Here is a 23209-nt window from a genome sequence, read left to right as displayed (position 1 = left end):
CATGGCCAGGATTAGTTAGATACTTTGATCTGTGATGTGTGTATGAGGCACAAACACAGGGGCAGGAAGTTTCCAAACAGAAACAGAAAGATTTCAGAAATTGAGTCTTTTCTGGTACCTTGCAGAAAAATTCACAGAGGTCAGGCGGGGGGTGATTGTTTTCCAGCAAAGGAGCAATTGCCTGAAAAATAATGAACAGATAATTCAGTTTGATCCCTCAATAGGAATATAGATACAGCAGTAGTTTTCTTCTGAGGAAAAAATATGGTCCCCCTGGCAACAGAGGGGTAGAAAAAGGAACCCTTGTCCCTTCATTTTGAGACACAAAGCTGATTATCACAGAGTTATCTTAAAGTAAAGATGTCAAACTTGATTAGTTGGGGGGGGGGGGGGGGGAGAGGGGCTAAGCATAGCCCAACAAGATTAAAATGTAATGAGGAAAAGTTTAACTAAACAAATAAAAATATAATAAAATATAATGTTAATCTGTGCTTTTCCAAGTCCAAATGTGGTCCATTAGAGAGAATGACATCACTATCTTAGAACATGGAACTGAGGATTTGGAGACTAGGTATAGTACAAGTTCTACTACTTACTATCTGTATGATTTTGATCAAATTATTTAATGTCTCTCAACCTAAAGATTTTTACCTATGAAATGGAAGTGATAATACCTGTCCTTTTCTCCTCACAATAATGTGATAAGAAGCTAAATGAAAGAATGGATATATTAAGTACTTTAAGAACCATATTTGTATGTGAGGGATTTAGAGGAGATAAAATAGTTCATAGAGAGAAGACCTGGGAGTTACTCCATATGCATCAACAATATAACATAGCAACAACCTCACCACCAAACAACGTCCCACAAGAAGAAGAAAGGAAAGAGGAGGAGGAGGAGGAGGTCGAAAGAAGGAAGGAAGGAAGGAAGGAAGGAAGGAAGGAAGGAAGGAAGGAAGGAAGGAAGGAAGGAAGGAAGAGAGGGAGGGAGGGAGGGAAGAAGGAAGGTGGAGGGGAAGGAGAGAGGGAGAGCAGAGGGAGGGAGGGAAGGAAGGAAGGAAGGAAGGAGGAGGAAGAAGTAGAAGAAAACTCAATCTTGGACTGCACTGAGAGAGTAGAAATGTTCAGAAGGGGAAAAATAATAGTTCTAGTGTATTCTCCCAACTACATCTGGAGTATATTATTCAGTTCTGGGTATTTTATTTTAAAAGGAAAGTTAGCAAGTTATAACATATTTACAAGAAGGCAATATATTTGGTAAGAGATCTATTTGAGGAAACAAGGGCTGTGCAACCTGGAGAAGACAGTACATGGAGAGACACAATCAAAATCTTTAAATATACAAAGGGATAATTTGTGGAAGAAGTATTAGTTATATTCTGCTTGAACCCATGGGGCAAAACTAGGAGTATTGAATAGATAGAAGCTCCAGAGGCAGATTTCAGCTCAACATTTAAAAAAAAAAGTTAGAAATTCGGTGTCAAAGAAAGCATTGGATGAATCTATATTATACTAAATAATCTATAATGTGCCAATAAATCACAGTATCAAGGAATCTCAGAGTTGGATGAGATCATCAAAGTCATCTGGTCCAACCTCTACCAAAACAGTGATCTCCTTAAAAATATCCCTGAACTCTCCTTCTAGACCCTAACTCAATACCTCCAGTGACAGAAACTCGCAGTATTCCAAAGCTCATTCCTCTTTTTAAAAAGCTTATTCTAATGGAATTTTATTTGGTAAAATCCAACAAATATTTGAAACTTTGATATTCGGTATGAGAATATCATTAGGTTGTGAATTCTTTGGGAATAGAGACTGCTTTTTATCTTTTTGTCGTATCTGTGGTGTTTAGCACAGGAGCTAGCATACCGTAAATACTTAATAAATATTTTTAATTGACTGAATGGTAAGTGATGTAAGGAATACAAAGCTGAATAAGGCAGTCTCTACTCTCAAGGAACTTGTTGTACTTAGAAGAAATAAAACAGGTACATAGCTTATAAGGTAAAGTATCTTAAGAAAGGAACAAAGGACTTTGGGGTTGAGAAGAAAAAGACATTGTATCCAGGTGGACATCTTTAGCTATGGTAATTGTTTACCAATACCAAAATGCCTCAATTTCCTTATCTTTTTAAAGAAGAGATTTAGTGATCTCTAAAGACTCTTCTAGCACTAACATTTTCAATGCCCAATAACTCTCCAATTCTCAATTTATTCACCTGCAAAATAAAGATAATAATACTTAGTCTATCTACTTCACATAGGATCCAATGAGGATATAATTTCTCTCTCTTTTTTTTAAATAACTAATTGTTAGGAAGATGCTTGTGAGAAAGCTTTAAATTATGATTTTTTTTATTATATGACACCTTGCCAAAATGAGACCTGTGCCAGTAAAAACAGTGTGAGGGAGGATAGGTGGGTGCTCAAAGCTTTCAGGTTAGATAACCATCTAGAGATACAAACTTGTTTTACTTTAGGCTCTATGGATAATGGAGGGGAAGGGGGAGCACTTGCAGACATCAAGGGAATAATCTCAATATAACAAGGTCTCCTATAACAATAATACTTTATATCTGTGAGGCACTTAAAAAGATCACCTATAAAGGTATTGTCTTTCTGGATTCTCATAACAATCTTGTGAAGGAGAGAAGTTAGGAGTCATCATCATCATTTCACAGATCATCTCCATTTCAGAAACTTACTCAAATGAACTGCCTTGTTCAAGACCACATAATTAGTTGTGAAACCAGGGGTCTCAGCCAGTTCTCATAAAGGTCTTTCCATTATACATTATTCTATTAAATCCTACACAGCATATTATCATGCGGGGGCATTGTGCACCAACAAAAAGAACCCTGCATTTTGAGGACCCAGGCTGGAATCCTGGTTTTTGTTACTTACCAAGCTGTGTGACCTTTGGTAAGTTTCACTTAATCATCCTGGGTCTTAATTTCTCCATCAATAAAATCAGAGGGTTGGACTTGATCTAAAAAGAACCTTTCTAGCTCTAAACCTTTGGTCTTATGGTCCTTGTGAATTTCAAATACCAAAAATAGATGCAAATGAAAAATTGGTCAGGATCCTTCCATAATGTTGCCTTTTAAAGTAGGGCTACTCTTCGTTCTCATTTTCCTTTACTTTATCATTGGTATTAGATAAAAGATGCAATTAAATAAAATGAAATGCCAAGTCCAAAACACACCTCTTAAATGCTGGAGCCTTTAGATTGTACCTCAAAGGGTTTGGGTAGATTACTGAATGACTACAGGGAACAGAGCCTCTCATCATTTTCTATAGCACCAATAACCTATGGACATAATTTCTTTGAGAATCAATAACTACATAACATTTTTGTATAAGTTTAGGTAGAGAAAGACAGAAAAATGACCGTCACAAGGTCAATAATTAGCAAGAGCCTGAGATTCTTTTTACTCTTTAAGACTGGTCTTACTTAGGAGGAATCTTTATAGTTTTTTCCTTATACCACAAATAACATAAAACATATGCTAAAAAGGAAAACACCTTGCATAGGGAATCAGGGAACCAGGGTTCAATTCTGGGCTATGCTATTTATGTGTTAATAAATCACTCTCCTCCTCAGTAAAATAAAGGGCGTATGCCTTCAGGTCCTTTCCAGTTTATGAATTCACGATTCTATCAAGTACCTAACTTTCGTTAAAGTTCGAGTCCCTTTCTTTCTCTGTTGCTAGGCAACCCCAGGGAGCCAGCACTGCAAACAAAGGGAGGAATTGGGCCTGCTGATGTGGCTATCGCTTTTTTGCTGCAGTCTCTGGTGATAATTCCCAACATGGCCTCAGACGAGGCCTGTGGCCTGGATCAAACTAAGTGATCAGAGTTCTCCGGAAGGAGTCCGGGCCACGGGCCACAGCCCACTGGGAGAGCGTGCCTTTCAGGCCGGGGACTAGGTTTCCTTCCCAGCCCACACCCGAGTCCTGCCCAGATCCCCCGCAGCAGCCATGGGCTGCCAACACAGCTACAGGTGCCCTTCAAAAGGAGCAGCGACGACCAGGACTTCCCCCCAAGGTCCCCTAAAGCCCGCCCGTGACTTTTCAGGAGTAAAGGCTTCCAAGAGAACAAGTGGGCATCTGGACAGCGCCACAAAAACAAACTTCTAGCTTTGGAAACATGTGGGGTCAGAAAATTTCCAAGTAGGGTGGTCTGACCCTGCCGTTTTACAGATGGGAAACCTGAAACCCGTAGAACCTTGTGAAGGGCAGCCCAGGATCTGAAATCTTCTGACTCAAAATCCATTGCTCCTTATCCACCTGATCCACCAGGTCAAATGGGCAAAAACGAAAGGAGCCCTAGAGAGGGCCTGGGGAGGATGGGTTACCCTGGGGAAGGCCCTGAGGAAGCCGGACAGGGCACGGGGAGGCCCGAGGCTGTGCTGGCCAGGAAAGGCCTCCAAGGCCCACTCCCCTCCAAGCACCGCAGCAGGCCCCGAGGCGGGAGCCCCGGCTCGGTGGCTGGGTTTGTTTGTCAAGGCCACTGCCAAGAGAAAAAGCTGAGAATGAGCAGGCATACAACGCCTTCTGAGAGCGTAATGGGCTCTTGCTGGCTTCCTGATAGCGGCGTGCTAGGGATTTGGAGCAATTCACACGCCTGATGGGAGGTACATCTCACAGTGTAAAATGGTCCAGAAAGAGATCTGACTACGGCATCCCAGGAACGAGCTAGAAAACCATGAAGAACCAGACTCTAAGATCATAGTAAAGTACTAGAAATTATTACTTTACTCCAGAAACCAGCATCAATTAAGTCTAGGTTCTATTTATGGATCAATTAAAATCCTTTCGCTGACTGATCCTCCTAGAAAGAAAAAGCTTTTCTCTCCACTGCTTTCCTCATGACTGAACCGGTGCTATCATCCTCGCCGTCTCCTTCCCCACCCTGCTCTACCTCTGAAAAGGCTAATCTACATGTATTGGCCAGAATCGTTGGGAGCTTAAATCAGACTCAAGAAGAAATCAAGGGTACTCAAGTGTGTTCCAATGCAGGTAGGGAAAATTCTTCCACGAGGAAGCAAATAAACCAGAATGAAATGCACTTTTACACTGCTGACAAGGGGGCCCCCAATGCTCACCAAGGCCCAAGGGAGACAGAGAAAATACTTACCACAATAATGTTTTCATGCTCTTGAGTGGTCAAGTTAGTATTCTAAAGGATTGAATAAAGGGAAAAAAGGATTAGATAATTTTGCATTTATCACTCACAAGTACATAGATATATGAAAAAGAGAATGAAGGAGGTTTAGAAGAAAACTGAAGATTCTAGGCTTAGAGTCTTTTGCTGTTGTTGCCCAGTTGTTTTTCAATTCTTCATAACCCCAGTTTGGGGTTTTCTTGGCAAAGTTACTGGAGTGATTTGCCATTTTTTTCTCCAGCTCATTTTACAGATGAGGAAACTGAGTTAAATAAGAACAGTTTCTGTTTTGCATGACTTTCCTATTGTTCCAGGGCACATGACTGGTGGAGAAAACTCTCTGAGGTGGCACTATAGAATTCCACAGTTCTGCTTTCATTCAGGGACATTTGTAAAAGGGATAACTTTTTTAAAATTCGTACTTTTTACTTAAAATCAGATTCATCAGTGTGGCTATAACCTTATCTGATGAAGAAGGCAGTCCCTCTACATCATAACATATGGACTTTGAGAATCATTGTATCTAAACAGTTTATCTCACCCTATGACCAACCTAGTAATAAGATTCTGGAAATTAGGCTACCCCCATTAATCATGTTCGTGAAGTCTTTCCAGTCTGTATGAATTCTACCAGCACAGTCTTTGAGAACCATAGAGTTATCTTTTCATCATAATTTGAGAATCTTATATTTATCTTCCCACTATGAGGAGGCATCAGAGTAGGGCTTTAATTGATACCAATCCCTAAGTTGGTTTCCAAGATTTTCAAAGCACTGACAGTTGTTACTTTCAAGTTAAAAACAAACTCAAGTTTAAAAAAAAAAACTCAACCCTAACATCACCACTCCTGCCCTCCCCCCCAAATCTTGTTCACATTTCACAAGCATAAAAGGCCTTTGATGTCAGAATCTGGCAGTCACTTTGAAGATTGAACTCCATCAGCACTTTCCATACACTTACTTTCTGTAAAGTAGATTAGAATTGGCTTTAGACCTTTGCTGACTTTAAAAAATAATTAGTAAAATGCTTACTGCAAAGTTTTTGGCTAAAGTGCTTGTACATCCATTCTACAAAGTGGGACAGAACTGAACAAGATTTTTAGGCAAAGCTGTAAGATGGTCTCTTCAAAGTGATGTATACATTCAGGGAGATTTTCCCTTTCTGGTTCTGTAGGAAAAGGCAGAAAGGTGAATTTTCTTAACCAGATGAACTCCCTAGTAAGTTTTCCTCCAAGTGGCAACCAAAGAACCTAGAATCAAGGTGAGAGAATGGAGGAAAGAGGAAGTTTCACAGGTAGGTATTCCTCTTTTCTTCTGAAAGCAGTGCAGTTAAGAATATTCCTGTCTATACCACCAGATTTTCCTGGAAAGAAGATAAGGCAGGGAGAGGAAATTGAGAAGATGATCTCAAAACCATTAGAAAACTGATCTTTGCTATCAGGAATTTTCTATAAATATGCAATGAGAAAGAGCTGATGTAGTAATTCAATTTAATTCAACAAGCATTTATGAAGTTTACTATGTTCTGGACACTCTGCGGTGCTAGAGATATAAAGACAAAAACTAAAAATTGTCTACAGGAAGCTTATATAAGACATATATATTTGAAGAAAAGTTTAAAAGAAAAAACAAAATTCATGAGTTAATTTCTCTCATGCTTCAAATAAGAGGACTATTAAGTTCCTCTAGAACTGTAGGTATCAGCAGGGATTAATAAGTTTATTCAATGTTTAACTTTTACAAATCCTGCCAACGAGTCAGTTCACCACAACTTGTATGGAGGCATATACTCTCAATTTATAACTCATGAATTGTCTCCTGTTGAGGAGATTAATAATCTGAGATTGACATTTCTAATATTGACATTGTGAGCCAGTGAGTCAAATTCAGGATATCATGAGTCAAAGCTGAATTCTCCAGTTTGTCTGGAGTTAGAGGAACATTACCATGGTTCTTAAAGGCCCTGCCCAGCAAAACCTGATGAACCCTTATTGCCTTTAGTGGCCACAGAAACTCAACCACAGGCATGCTCATATTTCAGAGCAAAGTCAAACCTGGTTTGCTGCTGGTGAATCCTGCTCCCAAAAAGGAAGAGTCAGCACTACACTCTGCTAACAGAATCTGCCCTCCACGCCTGTGCTGTTCAAAGGACAGTATTTAATTAGCAAGCCTCCATTCCAAGCTCCTCTGCTGTGCTAGGAAGTTTTGAAGTGAGTGGAGTCATCCTCATTCAGTCTACATGAAACATCATATCCTTTCTTTACTCTGAATCTGTTCATTCATTCCTTCGTTGTGGGTAGCACAACCTTTGTTCCCATCAATACCAGCAAGCTAGAAAGCATCAGTAAATGCTTTGCAGTCAAAAATATCTTGTGTTCAAGAATTTTCACTTATAAGTTTTAAAATGTACTTTGCTATCTGCTCTATTAGGAAAAACTCCTGAATCTCTTGCCCCCTAAGGACTGGCCACCACAGGGAATTGGCACTCTCTCTTCAACAAGGATGCTAAGATGCATAAAGTTGTTTCCCTCTCCAAAAATGCTCCTCTCTCATAAAAGACAAATTTTGGGCCACTTTTCCCTTCCTTTCTCCTTCTCTGTGACAGGTTCAGTAATGGCTCACACACTGTGCTGCCTATTCATGTTAAAGGGAGTGCCAAAGGAGGACTTTGAGTAAAATAAGATCCTACCAAGTTTGGAGGAGGCAAAAAGATGGGGTTCTCTTGATGTCTGTTTGCATGAACACATAGAGGATATCTCTTTCCTGTTGGCTAGTAAAAGAAGCAGCTTCTTCACTACAGTTTGCCAAAGGGTCAAAGGTAATTTCTTGCCTAATATTCCAAACCTCTACTCCGCTCATCTGCGGTCCTCACCGTCTTCCTGACCTTCAGACTCAGATTCTGCCTCTTCCCCACTTGCCCCCTTGTATCTCCCCTTCCTCAGAATAGGTTGGAAAACTTCTCATTCTTGGGGAAAGGACCCTGATCCTCCAGTGGGTGGATCCCATCCTTGGAATAGGTTCTTTAGTCAATTCAGGCGGCTAGGAAGAGGGAGACCTGGCATAGAGGCAGAAAAGCACAGAGTTTGGCAGGAAAATTCAGCAGAAGGAAAGCCGGTTAAGCAATCAGTAGAAATGGTGAGCCACAATATGGGGGTGCTAGAGGAGCAAACAGCTGAGCAGAAGGTGTAAGGGGACCCTGGGCAATCAGGACAGCCTCAGAAGAGTCTATTCCAGAGAATACAGGGACGTGACATAGCAGTGCACTTGGCTGACTTACTTTTAAGTTCTAGAGCCCTCAGCAAACACTTAATAACAGCCTACAAGAACCCAGAGCCAGATAATTTTGGAGGCCGAGTCCAATTTTTCATCTGAAATAGAACTCATTACCTGTGATCCCAAACCTTCCACTCTTCCAGATTTCTCTATTACTGTCAAGGACACTACCAGTCTCCCAGGCATCTGTGTTCACAGACTTTGCACTTATATATCTAACGCACTGTCAGATCTTGCCGCTCCTACGTTCACACCTCTAGTATACCTCTTTTCTGTTTATACAGCTCTCACACAAACTCGGGCTCCTGTGACTTCTCTCCCTGACTTCTATTTGCCTTCCCTGCCTCCCTTCCTCACTCTATCTGCCTTAGCTGCCAAAGTGGTTTTTCTTAGGCAGAGCTGTGCCTGTTCCTTAGCCCCCAATTCAGTGAATCCGGGGGGCTCCACAGCACTTCCCGAATCTCCCCTACAAGACCCAGACACGTTGGTTTATTAGCTGTTCCTCACACACAGTTCTTCATGTCCTTTCCCTGTTTGTCCCGGCGATTCCCCCGGCATGGAATTCTCTCTCTCCTCACTTCCATCTGGGAGAAGGCCTTTCCCAGGCTGGCCTCTCCCTTCCCTGAGCTCCAATTGTTCATGTCATCTTTCTGAGATTAGCTCCTCTCTACTCTGTCTGGCAGTCCCTAGTCATGTGCACATTTACATTTACACCCCCCACTGTACTCTGTGCTCCCTGAGGGCAAGTGCGGTTTTTGCCTTCTTTATATTCCCAGTATTTAACAGAATGCCGGGCACAGAATAAATGCTGAATAAATGCTTGTTGATTTATTGGCTGGCAAAGTCCTGCCTAATCAGGAGGCAACAAAAGCTACCTGTTGGCAGAGACAGGTATAAGAGATTCAGAGCAGAAAATTACTGGGGGGAAGTGTAAGTTGTAGCCACTAGGAGTTCAGTGATACTAGAGTCATTGGGGACTACAAGGCAAAGGCCAAGGAGGGTTATACATCGACTGTCTGTCATCTCTTTGACCATGTCTGTTTGTCTGACTGCCTGTCTCTCTCAACTTCTCCCTAGCTCAGTACAACTTCCTGGATATAAGATGACATATATCCGTATTCTAGCTGCAGTCTTTTTTGGTCTTTTTTTTTTTTCCTCCTATGCTAAACAGGTACCTTGAAGGTAGTATGAAATTGCCCCGTCAGTCCATCCTAAGGCAATAATAGTATTAATATGATGTTAAGAGCCTCTAAGCTTAAGTTGATCCCAAAAGCAGGGACTTCAGGCTCACTGATCCCTGACACTGGATAGGCTAGATAGATAAAAGAATAGTTTGGTTTGCAATACACAATCTAATGGACAGGAAAAAAAAACAAAACCTATAAGCAGAAAAAAAGAAAAAGAAGAAAAAAATGAAGAGAAAAAGCAAAGGATCCTTTGGATAGATTTCAGAAGGTTGTTGAAATTAGACGGAAAAAAATAATTACATCTTTATTTTCATTCATATCTAAGTGAAATTTAATATTTTTTCCAATTATGAATATGGGTAACAAACATTATTTTGAGAATAGATCCACCAGAGATTTCACCAGACTGCTAAAAGAGACTAAAATTTGAAAAACTCCTACTTTATGCATAATTTTCTGGGCAACATAACCTTTTGCAATTTGTTATCAACAAAGAGATCAGCTTGATTTTTACTTCTCCACTGTTTGGGCAAAGAGGTAGAACTCAGAAGAGAGTAAAGGAAGAAAAAGAAGGAAAATATCTATATTTTCTATATTTTTAATGAGGTTAAAAATTAATGGTATGGCTCCAACTCAGGAGCAAACTCACCTCAGAGAGCAGTTTGGAGACTATCTCCAGTGGAGCCTGGTGGATAGAGTCATCCTGCAGTGGAGATGTCAGGGCCATGTCTACCAGAGTCCGGATCTCCTTCAAGACGACTTCCCAGCGACTTGGATTGCTCAGGACTTTCTTGTATTTGTAAATTTTTTTCTGTTTGGAAGAAAAAAAGATATATAGGATGCTGTAGGCTAGAAAATATCACAGAACCAAATAGCTGTAAACAAACTTACTGTGGAGTCTATCCCCCCACATTTTACAACTGAAGAAACAGAGACTAAAAAAGATGGTGAAGTGATTTGCCTAAGGTCACAGGGTTGATGGATCAGTGGTAGAATCAAGGCTAAAACCAAAGCTCCCAGGCTAGATTCTTTCTACTAAATAACAATGCTTCCAGTTATTTTTTTTTTTTTACTGTGGATATTCTTTGCAGTGAAATTTAGCTCTTCAGAAAATATGCACAGATTTAAAAAAGTTCTCTACCTTAAATATTAGGTACCATTTCCCCTAATCCCCATTTCAACGTCATCCTCATGGAGAATAATCTCAGTAAAATGCTCTACATGGGGTTATAAAATCTTAAAAAAATAAACTACTGCACTAATCTAGAGCCCTGGACCAAAACCAAGTCACACATGCTCGCCTGGAGGACAGGCCACATACAACCACCACCACCTGATGCACAAAACAGGAAAAACCTCACCTTCCTTTAACTGTTGAATTGTCTTGCTCCAATGAAGCAAAAGTAGTGGGCTGTGGGGCAGTGGCTTGGTGCTCAGTAGCTTCTATTAATCTCCAAGCTCCTCAAAGCCTCTCTGACTCCCAAAAACTAACCCCCTGGAAAACTACGGGGGTAATGGAGGGACCAACTCTTTTCTCCTTCTGAGCGAGATCTTCATACACACTAGCAGAGCTTGCTCTGGAGACAGGAAAGCAATTCTAACTTTCCTAACTCCTTCATTATGCATTTTGCTCCTTGGGGAAACCTAATTTTAGTGTCTCAACACTAACAGCCAACTGGAGTGACAAGTCACAATCCTCAAGCCAGATCCGCATCAGAGGGCGTGGGCAGCGCCCTCTCGAAGTCACTGGACTCAGAAGAAATAGTGAGCACCCTCAGGTGTTGCTGACATCGTTAGGTTACCTAATCTGGGAATTAACAAGCCTTTGGATTTTTGTTTTCCAAATACACTGAATGAGGTAAACAGAGTCACGGACAGGATTTCAGAGGTAACACAGACTTGAGAGGCCACGTGGCCCATGTTATCCCAGGGCTAATGACAGTAAGTCTGATGGTTCTTCCACTAACAGAGCTTCAAATGCTGAAGAGCAATTTTTGTTTGTTTTTCACACTCCCAGCACGTAGCACTGTGCCTGGCATATAACAGGTGTTTCAAAAATATTTGTTGACTGTTTAGGATCACATCCTGTCCCACATGACTCTCTTCTTCTAGCCCCCAACTTCCAAAAGAGGAAACTCGGAGTCATTTATATTGAATCTAGTTGCTTGAGAGATGAGAAATATCCCCCACCAGACTCCCTTGGATGTGTTTCCCTCTCTGGAGGAGGATAGAACCTCACCTTCCACCTCTCCAAAGGAAAGAGACCTTTCTGGCAGATACCACATCCCAAACGAAGACTATCAAGATGCTACTCAGTGGTCCCCCTCTCCATCCAACACACACTCAGGCAAGGGGGAAGGGACTGACAGGGCTGGCCAGCCCAAGTGCTTCCTTCTCTTCTTTAGAAACTCAGCTTTGCTGCATCTGAAGCTCAGTGGAAACGGCTGCCCACGCTGACAGACACCTGAGACATCCATGTAATTTGTACACATGCTGTCTTCTCCTTTCCCTTTTCACAAACACGCCCTCCCTACATAACACCAGAGAGGAAGGGAGTAAATGGATGGCAGAAAGTCAGGTTCACATCAGTGAAGCATTCAAGCTCAACACCAGTGTCCACAGATAAGTGAGGATTGTAACACTGTTCTCTCCCCATCACCTGGCCTGTGACATGATTTAACTTAAGAAATGTGTTTCTGGGGGCTCTGGGATCCCTTTACTGATCACTTACAGTGCTCCTATAATCAACAATGGTGTATCTATATACTTATTAACTCATCCACTGCACTGAATACGTATATGAGTGAAGGTGAGTAGTAATGAATATGTGTGTGGGTGTGCATACATTTCTAATTACGCATGTTCTTTCTCCAGGCCAGCCATATTTTAACAGAGATAAGAAATAGTTCCCTTGCCCACTTGGAGAATGGGTAAATTGTGGTATATGAATGTTATGGAATATTATTGTTCTGTAAGAAATATAAGGATCATTTCAGAGAGGCTTGGAGAGACCTACATGAACTCATGCTAAGTGAAATGAGCAGAACCAAGAGATCATTATATACTTCAACAATGATACTGTATGAAGATGTATTCTGATGGAAGTGGATTTCTTCGACAAAGAGATCTAACTCAGTTTCAAATGATCAAGGATGGACAGAAGCAGCTACACCCAAAGAAAGAACACTGGGAAATGACTGTAAACTGTTTGCATTTTTGTTTTTCTTCCCAGGTTATTTTTATCTTCTGAATCCAATTCTCCCTGTGCAATGAGAGAACTGTTCGGTTCTGCACACATATATTGTACATAGGATATACTGTGACATATTTAACATGTATAGGACTGCTTGCCATCTGGGAGAGGGGGTGAAGGGAGAGAAGGGAAAAGTCGGAACAGAAGTGAGTGCAAGGGATAATGTTGTAAAAAATACCCAGGTATGGGTTCTGTCAATTAAAAAAAAAAAGAAAAGAAATAGTTCCTTGCAGGAGGGAGGCTTCATATTGATGGGCAACAGAAAGAGACTTATCAAGCACTAATTCAAATGAATTTTTATTTTAATATATATATGAATCAAGGGTTCAATGTATTTTAAATCATTTTAAAGCTACCTTGCTCTGTATCTTTCAGATGTATTCTGGGTTTTACCCTTTCTCCAAACTTCTCTTACTCCAGAATCACATATGTTCTCTCTTCAAGAAGGAGACTTTCAATGAAGCAGCACAAAGCCCTCATCTGTGGCTCAGACCCAATTCATAGTTACCACAGACCAGCAGTGAGAGGGTGAACTAGTCCACACTATACACACAACCTCCCTTATCCCCCTTCTACAGATAAGGAAACTGAAGCCCAAGAGATAACTTGCCCAAAATCACATAATCTGTGACAAATTAAGGAATTAAACAAGGTCCTATGATACCCAAGCCACCAAATGTTCCTTTTAAATTTTATAAATTATAGAGAGTAATTACAAATTACAGAAATTATATTTCAGTAAGAGGCTGAAGCTTCTTAAATTAAAGGTAGAGATTGTTTCAATTTAGTCTTTGTAACACCAGAGTCTAGCACAGTTCCTGGCACACATTCAATAAATGTTTATTGATTTGATTGCATCCCTCCCTTCCTCCTACCCCTTTGCCCTAAATTGAACTCAGAGCAGAAAACCAGAGGACGAATGAATCATAGACAAGATGACAAGAAAGGTATCGAATGTCAATTCTGATTTCAAGTTTTGACCCTAACAATTAATGTACCCATGAGAGTGGTCTTACTCTTGCATCACAGACCACAAAGCATACATACGAGCAATCTAACCATCTGTCTCGTTTGATTTCAGGGGTGGGAGTGGGAGGTGGAAAGCATTGTTTTGGCCAAGAACCAGAGTGTTTCACAAGAGAAGTCCCTAGAAGGAAAAAAAAAGTTCTTGAGGTTGAACATGGTTGTGAAGGTAAAAAGGGGTCAGCTCTAACAGGGAGTCGGGTCGGAATCACTCACTTGATGCTAACCTGCCAGTAACATACTGAAATTCATGCAGCACAGCAGAGATGGGAATCAACCACAAACAATACTCCTGAGGAGTACCTGTTCTTTTATCCCTGGAAAGGGAGAAAGGTGTTGGGGGAGGGCAATGTTGTGTTTCCAGAACACACGTCTCACCAGAGAAGGCTAGCTCCTGATAATGTCTACCCACACTTCTGGGGCTATCTCCTCAGAACACAATTACAGGGTATTTCCCCTAAATCTTTTCTAAAAATTTTCCATTTAAAATCATCTATTCATTCATTCAAGAGAATGCACAATAAGAGATAAATTATTGGATAATTGATTAAGAATTGAAGGGATCCTAGAAGTCATACAATCCAACTCCCTCATTTTATGGACGAGGAAGTTGAGAGCAGAAGGAATAGTGAAGCTATCTGTCCAAGGTCAGTAAGATGGTAAGTGAAAAGAAGTATGTTTTGAACATAAGTTTTCTGATTCCTACTCCAATGTTCTTTTCATTGTACCGCATGCCTCCATTATTCACTTTGTTGAAAACCTAAATCCAGACTGAACTTTTTAGGTAGATCCTACTTTACTACAAAGTTGCTGTATGAAAATTTAGAAAACTTGGGCCATGATAAATTATTTCCCCTGCAAAAGACTCCTTCTAATAAGTTTTTACTTTAGGATTTCTTTAACCAGTATATTAAGTGTATAAATTAAAAGTTATATATTTTAAGAGGGGAAGTGGTTTACACAAAACATACCTACTATCACTATTTTTCAGCTGATGATGATTTCTTCCTTATTGAATCTCATAGCATTTGATATTTTTTGTTTACTACCTGAAAACTTTATCACCAGTAGAGACCTCAGCTTCTTCATCCATAAAATAAGTGGGTTAGAACAAATAATTTTAAAGTTGTCTCCTATTATCATGAATGTATCTCATTCAAGTTTGTATTATATAGTTATTTGGGTCCATATCTCATCTTCCTCTATTATTATAAGTTCTTTAAGAGCAAGACCTCTGTTTTACTCATCTTTGTCTATCCATCAGTTCCTAACCTAGTGTTCTGCGTACAGTAAGGGTTTAAAAAATGTTTGTCAAATGAATGAATGAATAATTAATTCATGGATATATCCAGGCACTATTGGCCATACATCATGGTGGCAATTAAAGGTTCATTCAGTCTACAATGGGGAATATATATATAATCTATGGAATTAGGATAAAAATATTTGCATTTCGTATATCTCCAGGTTGTTGGAAAGAAAGCACTTTATAAACCATAAAGAGCTATAAAAATGTGAAATTTGTTAAGATTTGCTAAAATCAATAAATGTGTTATTTTGATATTTAAGTAATATCCCATATTATTGTGGAAATGCACCTGATTCATCTCAGCAACACAATGAAAAATAAGATATAAGAAGGAAGTGAGTCAGGAAGGACACATGGCAGGATTTCCAAAATGAATGATAAATCCCTTTATCCTTTAGCATAGACTAGAAGGACTCTGTCTTTTCTGCTTCCTGCTATCAGGAGAAATGCTATGATTACAGTCTTATGGAAAAGTTACCAAGAGGCAAGAGCTAGCTTGCTACAGATACATATTTTAAGGGTCTCCAAGGAAGAGAAGATGAATGTGTCCTTTATCAGCTAAAGATATCAGGGAAAGGTGATGTCAGTTTACATGGGGGACTAATTACATTTGGTCAGGAGGAAAGGGTTGCAGGTAATGCTTGATCAGCCAGTCATGCCTTGAACCTTTACTGATTTAACAAGAAGGCAATTCTAGGGAGATACTACTCCTGTCTACCTTCAATCGACGAGTAAGCAGCAGCTGGAGGGTAGAAATGAGTAGTATATTTCATACCCATAGGTGATGACAGACATATAATCTTCAAATGGGCTGGATGAAGAAATAGAAATGGGAAAAAAAACAAAGATAGGCAGAGCAGTTGCCTGAGACAGTCTGTTGGGGTAACCAAAGATTTTTGAAAGTATTGAGGGATCAAAAGCCAAGATATATGAACACAAAAAAGATATCAAATTCCTAGGGGGTTGTGGGAATGAAGAACTTGTTATTATCAAAAGGGAAAAAAGGCAAATCTGAAAATATTAGTAGTTATTGATCCTGTATCTAGCTGCCAATGTCTACAAAATCATTGATATCAAAGCTTTTAGAAATTATATTTTCCAGCAAACCATATCTTTTACAATCAAATAGTTGACTCAAAAGTACATAGAATATAAGATCCTACTTGTTTCTTGATTATAAAAAATTATTTGATTTTAGAGAGTAAAATGCCACTTAAAGTATCTCTTTCAACAAGACATCTCCCTTGCTTATGTTAAAATAAGATTCCTAAAAGATACAACAGCAATAATTGTTTGACAGCTTTCTGATGTTTTAAATACGTAAGTATTCAAAAAAGTTCTACCTGACTACCCGCACAGGTAAAATCAGGTGGATAATAAATGATGTTGTCCTAAAACTATGCTTTGTACTATAAAAATGATTAGGCAGAAAAATATACCTTAGACAGATATTATGGAAGGACAATGAACTGGATCTAAATTTAAATAAAGGCAGACAGAGTTGCTTTTGGGACATTATGCAGTGGTTTTAATGACTCCAAGCTTCTCCCTGGAAGGCCCTTCCTTTAATATTAATATTCTTCTGGAAATACTGTGTGACTGTTAAGTCATGGAACACCATAATCATCAAAGAACTAAAGTTACAGTACATTCAAAAAGCATAGGAGAGGTGCACAATGAAGCATAATTAGAGTGCCAACAGAGTACTAAGGAAGGACTGTCAGAGAACAGAATTTCACCAAGGAAATTATTAAAAGTATGAGAAGAAAAAAGGGGGGCAGGTCAGTCATATAACTAGAACACATGAAAAAAGATGGACAGTTCAACTGTTACATAGGTCTCCATGTGAAATCAAGGAAACAAAAGAAAAGCCAACTGAGAGACTCCTCTGTAAAGAGTTTATCGAAAGACATGGATGAGACTCAAGGTGGAAGAGAAGGCTTGGATGAGTGGTGCACTGGATAGGGGAGGACCAATATTGATGACAATGCTGATCTTCACAAGTATAAACTTTTATCAGTCCTGGTGCTAAGAGATTCAAATAATAATAAGTTCTCCAAGGACAAGAACTATATCATAATATATCTGTATTCAGTGCAAGGAAAAATAGAGCATTCACAAAGGGCTTTAAGGTTGAGAAACTGCTTTTCCTGAACTCTGAGAAATTTACTATTCTTGTGATTTTGCAAATGAGGAAGCAACTAAGGCTCAGAGAACTCAATGGTTTCCCCTGGTTCACAAAGCTAATAAGACCTAAAGTTAGGATTAGAAGAATTCTTTTTTGATCCCAAGTCCAACACACTTTACATTACAGCACACATCAGTTTTGGCTGAGTGAATTTAAAAAATCATGAAGAAACCTGAAACATGATTCAGGACATAAAGTTACTACTTAAACCTATTTGGAAGGACAATAAGGGAACAAGATAGAATATAATCAAGGATTAATATGGATGGAACAGAGAATTAAGGATTGGAATATACAAAACTATTAACTTTAAAGTGTAGAAAGAGAGTATAAAAAGAGCAAAAGGAGAAATAACTAATAATGGGATAAAGAGAGAAGAAAGCCTAATTGCTTTTCCAGTAGTCTAATACAGAATAGATTGGTAGGAGATCATATAGCAAACTTTCAAGTGAGAGGTGATGAAGACTTAAGGAATGTTATGGAAAGAGAGTTGGGGATCTGGATTTAGAGGACCTGGATTCAGTTGTTCTCTGAACCTTGGTTTCACATATGAAATATATGGGGATTGGGTTAGATAACCTTTGAGGTTCTTTCTAGCTCTAATTCTATAACTATACAATGTCAATGAAAACTAATGGCAGCCAAGATGGAAAAGAAAGGACAATAGATCATAAGGGAGGAATATATAGGATTTAGCTTTCTTGATGTAAAATGCACATTTTGTATAAATCAATAATAAAGTGGATGGGCAAAGTGCGGGAGTGAGGCGGAATAGAAGTGATGATAGTGAAAACGAAAGATTAAGGGAATGACATAAGAGAAATATAAAGGAAAAAGGAACAAGATGATGCTTAATTGCAAACCTAGTATGAAAGAGCAAGGAATTTTTAAAAATGTAAATTTCAAGTCCAGATAATTGGGAAAAGGAGAATGCCTATTATAGAAACAGAAAAATCAAGCGAGTCTGGTTGGGATGGGGAGAAGAAAAAGAAAAGTATATAGGCAGCAAGTTTTTCCACTTTAGCACAATGCCTTTCTCCTATCTGGCCTAAGAAGTGAACTCCAAAATCCTCCATCCCAGTCTAGTTGCTTATTCTTCTGATATGACCTACATCATGGCTCCTTGCTTATACCATGTTTGGTTTGGGCATGACTCACTGTAACTAGGATGGCTGGGCACCCCTTGTGCCCACCCCGAGACGGGACTGGACTCCTTTGACTTTTTAATTCCTTTTTGACTCCTAGGGATAAGCATCCTTACGGGCCACACTAGTCTTGTGGTGGCTTTGGCTGCTTGCATGTGGTTGCTTTGTACTGTTCTTATTTATTTTGAGGAAAAGAAGCCAGACATGATTGTGGGCATCAGGGAAGAAGTCTAGGCACAAACATGGCAAACCATGCTCTGGTCTGGCTTCCACGCTGGCCTGCTCTGTCTCCACTGTGAGTCAATGCTACTTTCTGTGTTACTCAACTTACTCTGTGGATGGGCTGCTGTGATGGGATAAGGCAGATGTGGCCAAGCCTTGCTCTTTCATTTGGCAATTGTTAAGTATATAAGGTATAATGTTTTATGCTTCTGAGTGGAGAAACGTAAAAACAAATGAGACACAGACCTTACCCCCAAAGAGTTTGCAGTCAAATGAAGTGATAATTATACCATTTTATTTTATCCAATAAAAACTTCTGATTTTTTTTTCAATGAGCTGTGACATCAGAGTGGACAATGTACCACTGAATGTAGATTAAAGTCCTTCTTATTAGCATTTTTTTGTGAGTAGCACCCCCTCTCCCCCCCAAATTTATTTCTTCTCCAGTTCTTCTGCGGTAGAAATGTCCCTAAATAGACATCTTTTTTTAGTTTGGTTAAGAAAGAAAGAGATTGAAATATACAGAATTTTACTGAGACCAGAGTCACCTTCATATCATAAAGGAACATAGATTTATCAATCAATGAAGAAGCATTTATTAAGCCCCTATTATATCCAGACACTATGCTAAGTGCTTTACAAACATTATTATCTCATTTTACATATACATAAAATAGTCTCTGCTCTTAAGAAGCCTGTATTTTACTGGGGCTAAAGTAGGACATGGATAAAGATGGCTATGATATGAACTAGACTAAGATAAATGCACAAGATGAGCACAAGTTACTATAGATCCAGGTAAGGTAGAGACAAATCCACCTAGTGGGGGAAGTAAGAGAGGCTCAAAAAGCACATGACATAGAAGGAGGATGAATAGGATTCCAAAAGGCTGAAAGGAAAAGCTTGAGTGCTCCAGGCAAAGAAAACAGTATGAGCAAAGATGCAGAGATAGATAGAGAGTATGGGGGCAGCTAGGTAGGACAGTGAATACAGCACCAGCCCTGAAGTCGGGAGGACCTGAGTTCAAATCAGACCTCAGCCACTTAACACTTCCTGGCTGTGTGACCCTGGGCAAGTCACTTAACCCCAATTGCCTCGGGGTGGGGTGGGGGTAGTATATGATAGGGAATGTGACCTGGCCTTTGTTTTTCCTTAGTGGGCCACAGGGAAAATAAACAGAGAAAGATAGAAAGTAGGAATATGTCTCCATTTTTTCATTCCTAAAATCTTACCACTTAAATCATTGACATTTCCCTCTCTATTTACTGTGTATAGAGAAAACTCATGGACTGTTGGGGAAGGAGGCTGCCTGGGTAACATCTGGTTATCTTTCTGGGAACCACTAATAGAGAGTGTTGCAGAAGACCTGGATGGTTCTTAAGCTGAAAAAAAGGAAGCATCTCAAACTTTTCATGACACATTCAGTCACGAAAAATATGGCTAACATCATGAAGAATAATTAGCACATCCTAGCAATCACCTGAGTGCCATTTCTAAGGTTGGTGGGTCAATTCTCTCTTTTTCTAATGGAAGGAAGGAAGGAAGGAAGGAAGGAAGGAAGGAAGGAAGGAAGGAAGGAAGGAAGGGAAAAAAGGAGGGAGAGAGGGATAGAGAAAAAGGCCCATAAAGCAGCATGTGAACCTAACACATATGATTTACAATTTTAATTCTGTCAAACTTCTCAAAACGTTTTTAGAGTACCTACTGTGTGTAGAGATTTGTGTATGATACTAGGTGAGAAAGTTAAGATAGAACATAGTCTCTTTTCCCATAAAGTCTACAATTCACTAATTTGTTTGACTTAAAAAATTTTCCCTCTGAAATTCAAGGAAAGGAAAACTTTCAAGCTCTTCTCTTGTTCCTGTGCCCCAGCACAACTGGAGAGGATCATCAACACAAAAACACAGCTTCAGACCTGGAAAGGACTTCAAAGGCCATCTTCATCTACCCTATATTTGCCCAAGAATTCTGTATGAGCCATTCCTTACAAACAATCCTCCAATCTTTGCTTTAAGAGACTCTAGTGAAAAAGAACCCAAAGCCTATTCCTCTGTTACACAGCTATTTCATCAAGATGTTTTTCCTTACACCAAACCTAAAATTTGCCCCTTTGTAACTTCTTCTCATTATTCCTCGTTCTGCCCTCTAGGATCATATGGAGAAAAAAAATTTAATTAGTCTTCCATGTGAGAGATGATTATCATGCCCATCTTGTTTTTTTCTGCTTTTGGCTAATCCTAAATTCTTTCAATTGATCCTTACCAAGCATTATGATCTCAAGTGTTTTTGTCACCCTGGTTGCCCTCCTTTAAACATTATCCAGCTTATCAAAGTCTTTTCAAAAAATGTGATCTCAGAACTGAACATATCATATTCCATATGTGCTATGAACAGGAAAGAATGATTTCCTAAAGCCCATCTCTGAATCTTTCATTTCCTTCCCAAATAAACCCAAACTTGCCTTCTTACTGTTGGTCATTTAAAAAAAATTACAATAACCTTTTATTTTTATGAATACATGCAAGGATAGTTTTCAACATCCTGCTCATCATTTCTCATAGAACAATAATATTCCATTACCTTCATATATCACAACTTGTTCAACCATTCCCCAACTGATGGGCATCCACTCAATTTCCAGTTTTTTACCATTACAAAAAGGGCTGTTACAAACATTTTTGCATATTTGGGTCTTTTCCCCTTTTTTATGATCTCTTTGGGATATAGATCCAGTAGAGACACTTCTGGAACAAAACGTATGTAGTTTTATAGCCCTTTGGGCATAGTTCTAAATTGCTCTCCAGAATAGTTGGATCAGTTCAGTTTCACCAACAATGTATCAGTGTCCCAGTTTTCCCACATCCCTTCCAGTGTTCATCATTATCTTCTTCTGTCGTCTTGGCCACTCTGAGAGCTGTGAAGTGATATCTCAGAGTTGTCTCAACTCTTGCTGTTATTCATGAATGAAACTTCATTTCCTGTCTCAGTGCTTTAATATGTCTATTCTCCATGTCTGGAATCTTCAGTACTGCTTCTTACAACCTTGTTTTCTCTAAGATTAGCTTAAGCATCATCAGCTGCATGAGGCCTTTCTTATCTCCCCAACTATTGATGTCATTCTTCTTCCCTTTCCCCAATTACAAAATAGCTGTATGAATGATGGGACTGACCCCTTCTCATGTGGATGTCAACCCCTCACTGTGCCATTTTCTCATTTATTTTTATAATTTTAAGCTCTAGAGAAATACAAGGTTATGTTTTGATATTTACTTTGTCAGTGTTAAAACTGCAACCATCCTGATTAATTAGCTTGCCTGCCATCCTCCCAGGGCAGAAAACCAATCACCACCAAATGCCACCAAAGGGCAAGAATAATCAGCTTTGCAAAGCCACTCATATGTCCTGAGGCAGAACCAGCAGGTGGCTTGGGCCAAACCAGCAATCATCACCTTGACCATCATCTCCCTCCCCCAGGCTGGCCAAAGCAAGGGGAACCTGTTGCCCAAGAACCCCCAGAAAAGAAGTGCTCTGCTGGGGTGGCAGCCCTAGGCTCCATCCTACCCATTGAAGACACAGAGAAGGCAGCTCTTGCCACAAAAGGGCTGGGCACTGTATAACTGTTCATTGTCAGGAAGTCCTAGGATGAAACAGTAAGGTGGTGGTGGTGGGGGGGAGCAATATCTTTTTTTTAATAGAATTTCTACTAATACCATAGCCGTTTCTGACAATGAACAGTTTGACGGTGTCCCTTGTCTTGATGTAGCTTAAGACAGCGTTAGCCAATTTTGCTGAGATCACATTGCAGACTTAGTTAGTCTGGTCCATTCAACAGTCCATCCAAGCTGTCATTTTCAGCACCCTCTGACAGTGACCTGGATGCTCTTGGATAAGTTACTCTCTGAGCCTCAGTTTCTTGATTAATAACATGAGAGGATTGGAAAGTAAATGAAAAGAAGCCTATATAACTGTAATGACCCATCATTACTCCAGAGAAGAGATGAGAAATAGACCTTCCTCATTTTGTTGGAGAGATATGGGAGACTTTGGGCAGGAACTGTTGCATATATCAGGACATATGTTAGATCTCATTTAACTTTTTTTTTCTTTGTTTTAAGAGAAGGGTCACTTTTGGTTTAGCAGAAATATAACTGAAATGACTATGCTACAAACAAACTTTATAAAATGGCAGAGCTGAGCTAGACAACTATGGTTCCTTCTAATTTTAAAGCTATCTACCAGGCAGCAAAAGCAGTGCATTGGACACTAGATAGCTTTGGTTTAAATTACAGTTCTTACTATCTATAGGACCTTTGGACAAGTCTTTTTTCAATTTGAACCTCCATTTCCCATACCTGTTAAAAAAAAAAAAAAAGGAAATTGAATGTTTTTGAGAATGAAGATCCTTTCTTAGTGTCCAAAAAGTCCTCAGAATCTTGTCATG

At 39.5% G+C, this 23209-nt stretch overlaps 1 protein-coding gene across 3 annotated transcripts in view; it reads right to left on the bottom strand.

Annotated features, from left to right (window-relative positions):
- The window catches only part of CMIP (c-Maf inducing protein), a 259640-nt gene that overhangs the window by 45798 nt on the left and 190633 nt on the right, over positions 1–23209 (bottom strand). For all 3 annotated transcript variants that reach the window (XM_031951284.1, XM_031951283.1, XM_031951282.1), the window contains exons 4-6: positions 10278–10439; positions 5143–5184; positions 119–181 (exon numbers count right to left, since the gene is read on the bottom strand). In XM_031951284.1, coding sequence (XP_031807144.1) covers positions 119–181; positions 5143–5184; positions 10278–10439 — 267 coding nt within the window. The remainder of the gene's footprint in view (positions 1–118; positions 182–5142; positions 5185–10277; positions 10440–23209) is intronic.

The sequence above is a fragment of the Sarcophilus harrisii genome, chromosome 2 (assembly GCF_902635505.1).
Source record: "Sarcophilus harrisii chromosome 2, mSarHar1.11, whole genome shotgun sequence".
Classification (NCBI taxonomy): domain Eukaryota; kingdom Metazoa; phylum Chordata; class Mammalia; order Dasyuromorphia; family Dasyuridae; genus Sarcophilus; species Sarcophilus harrisii.
The sequence above is the reverse complement of the archived record's forward strand: the minus strand, read 5'-3'. Positions and strand labels throughout refer to the sequence as shown.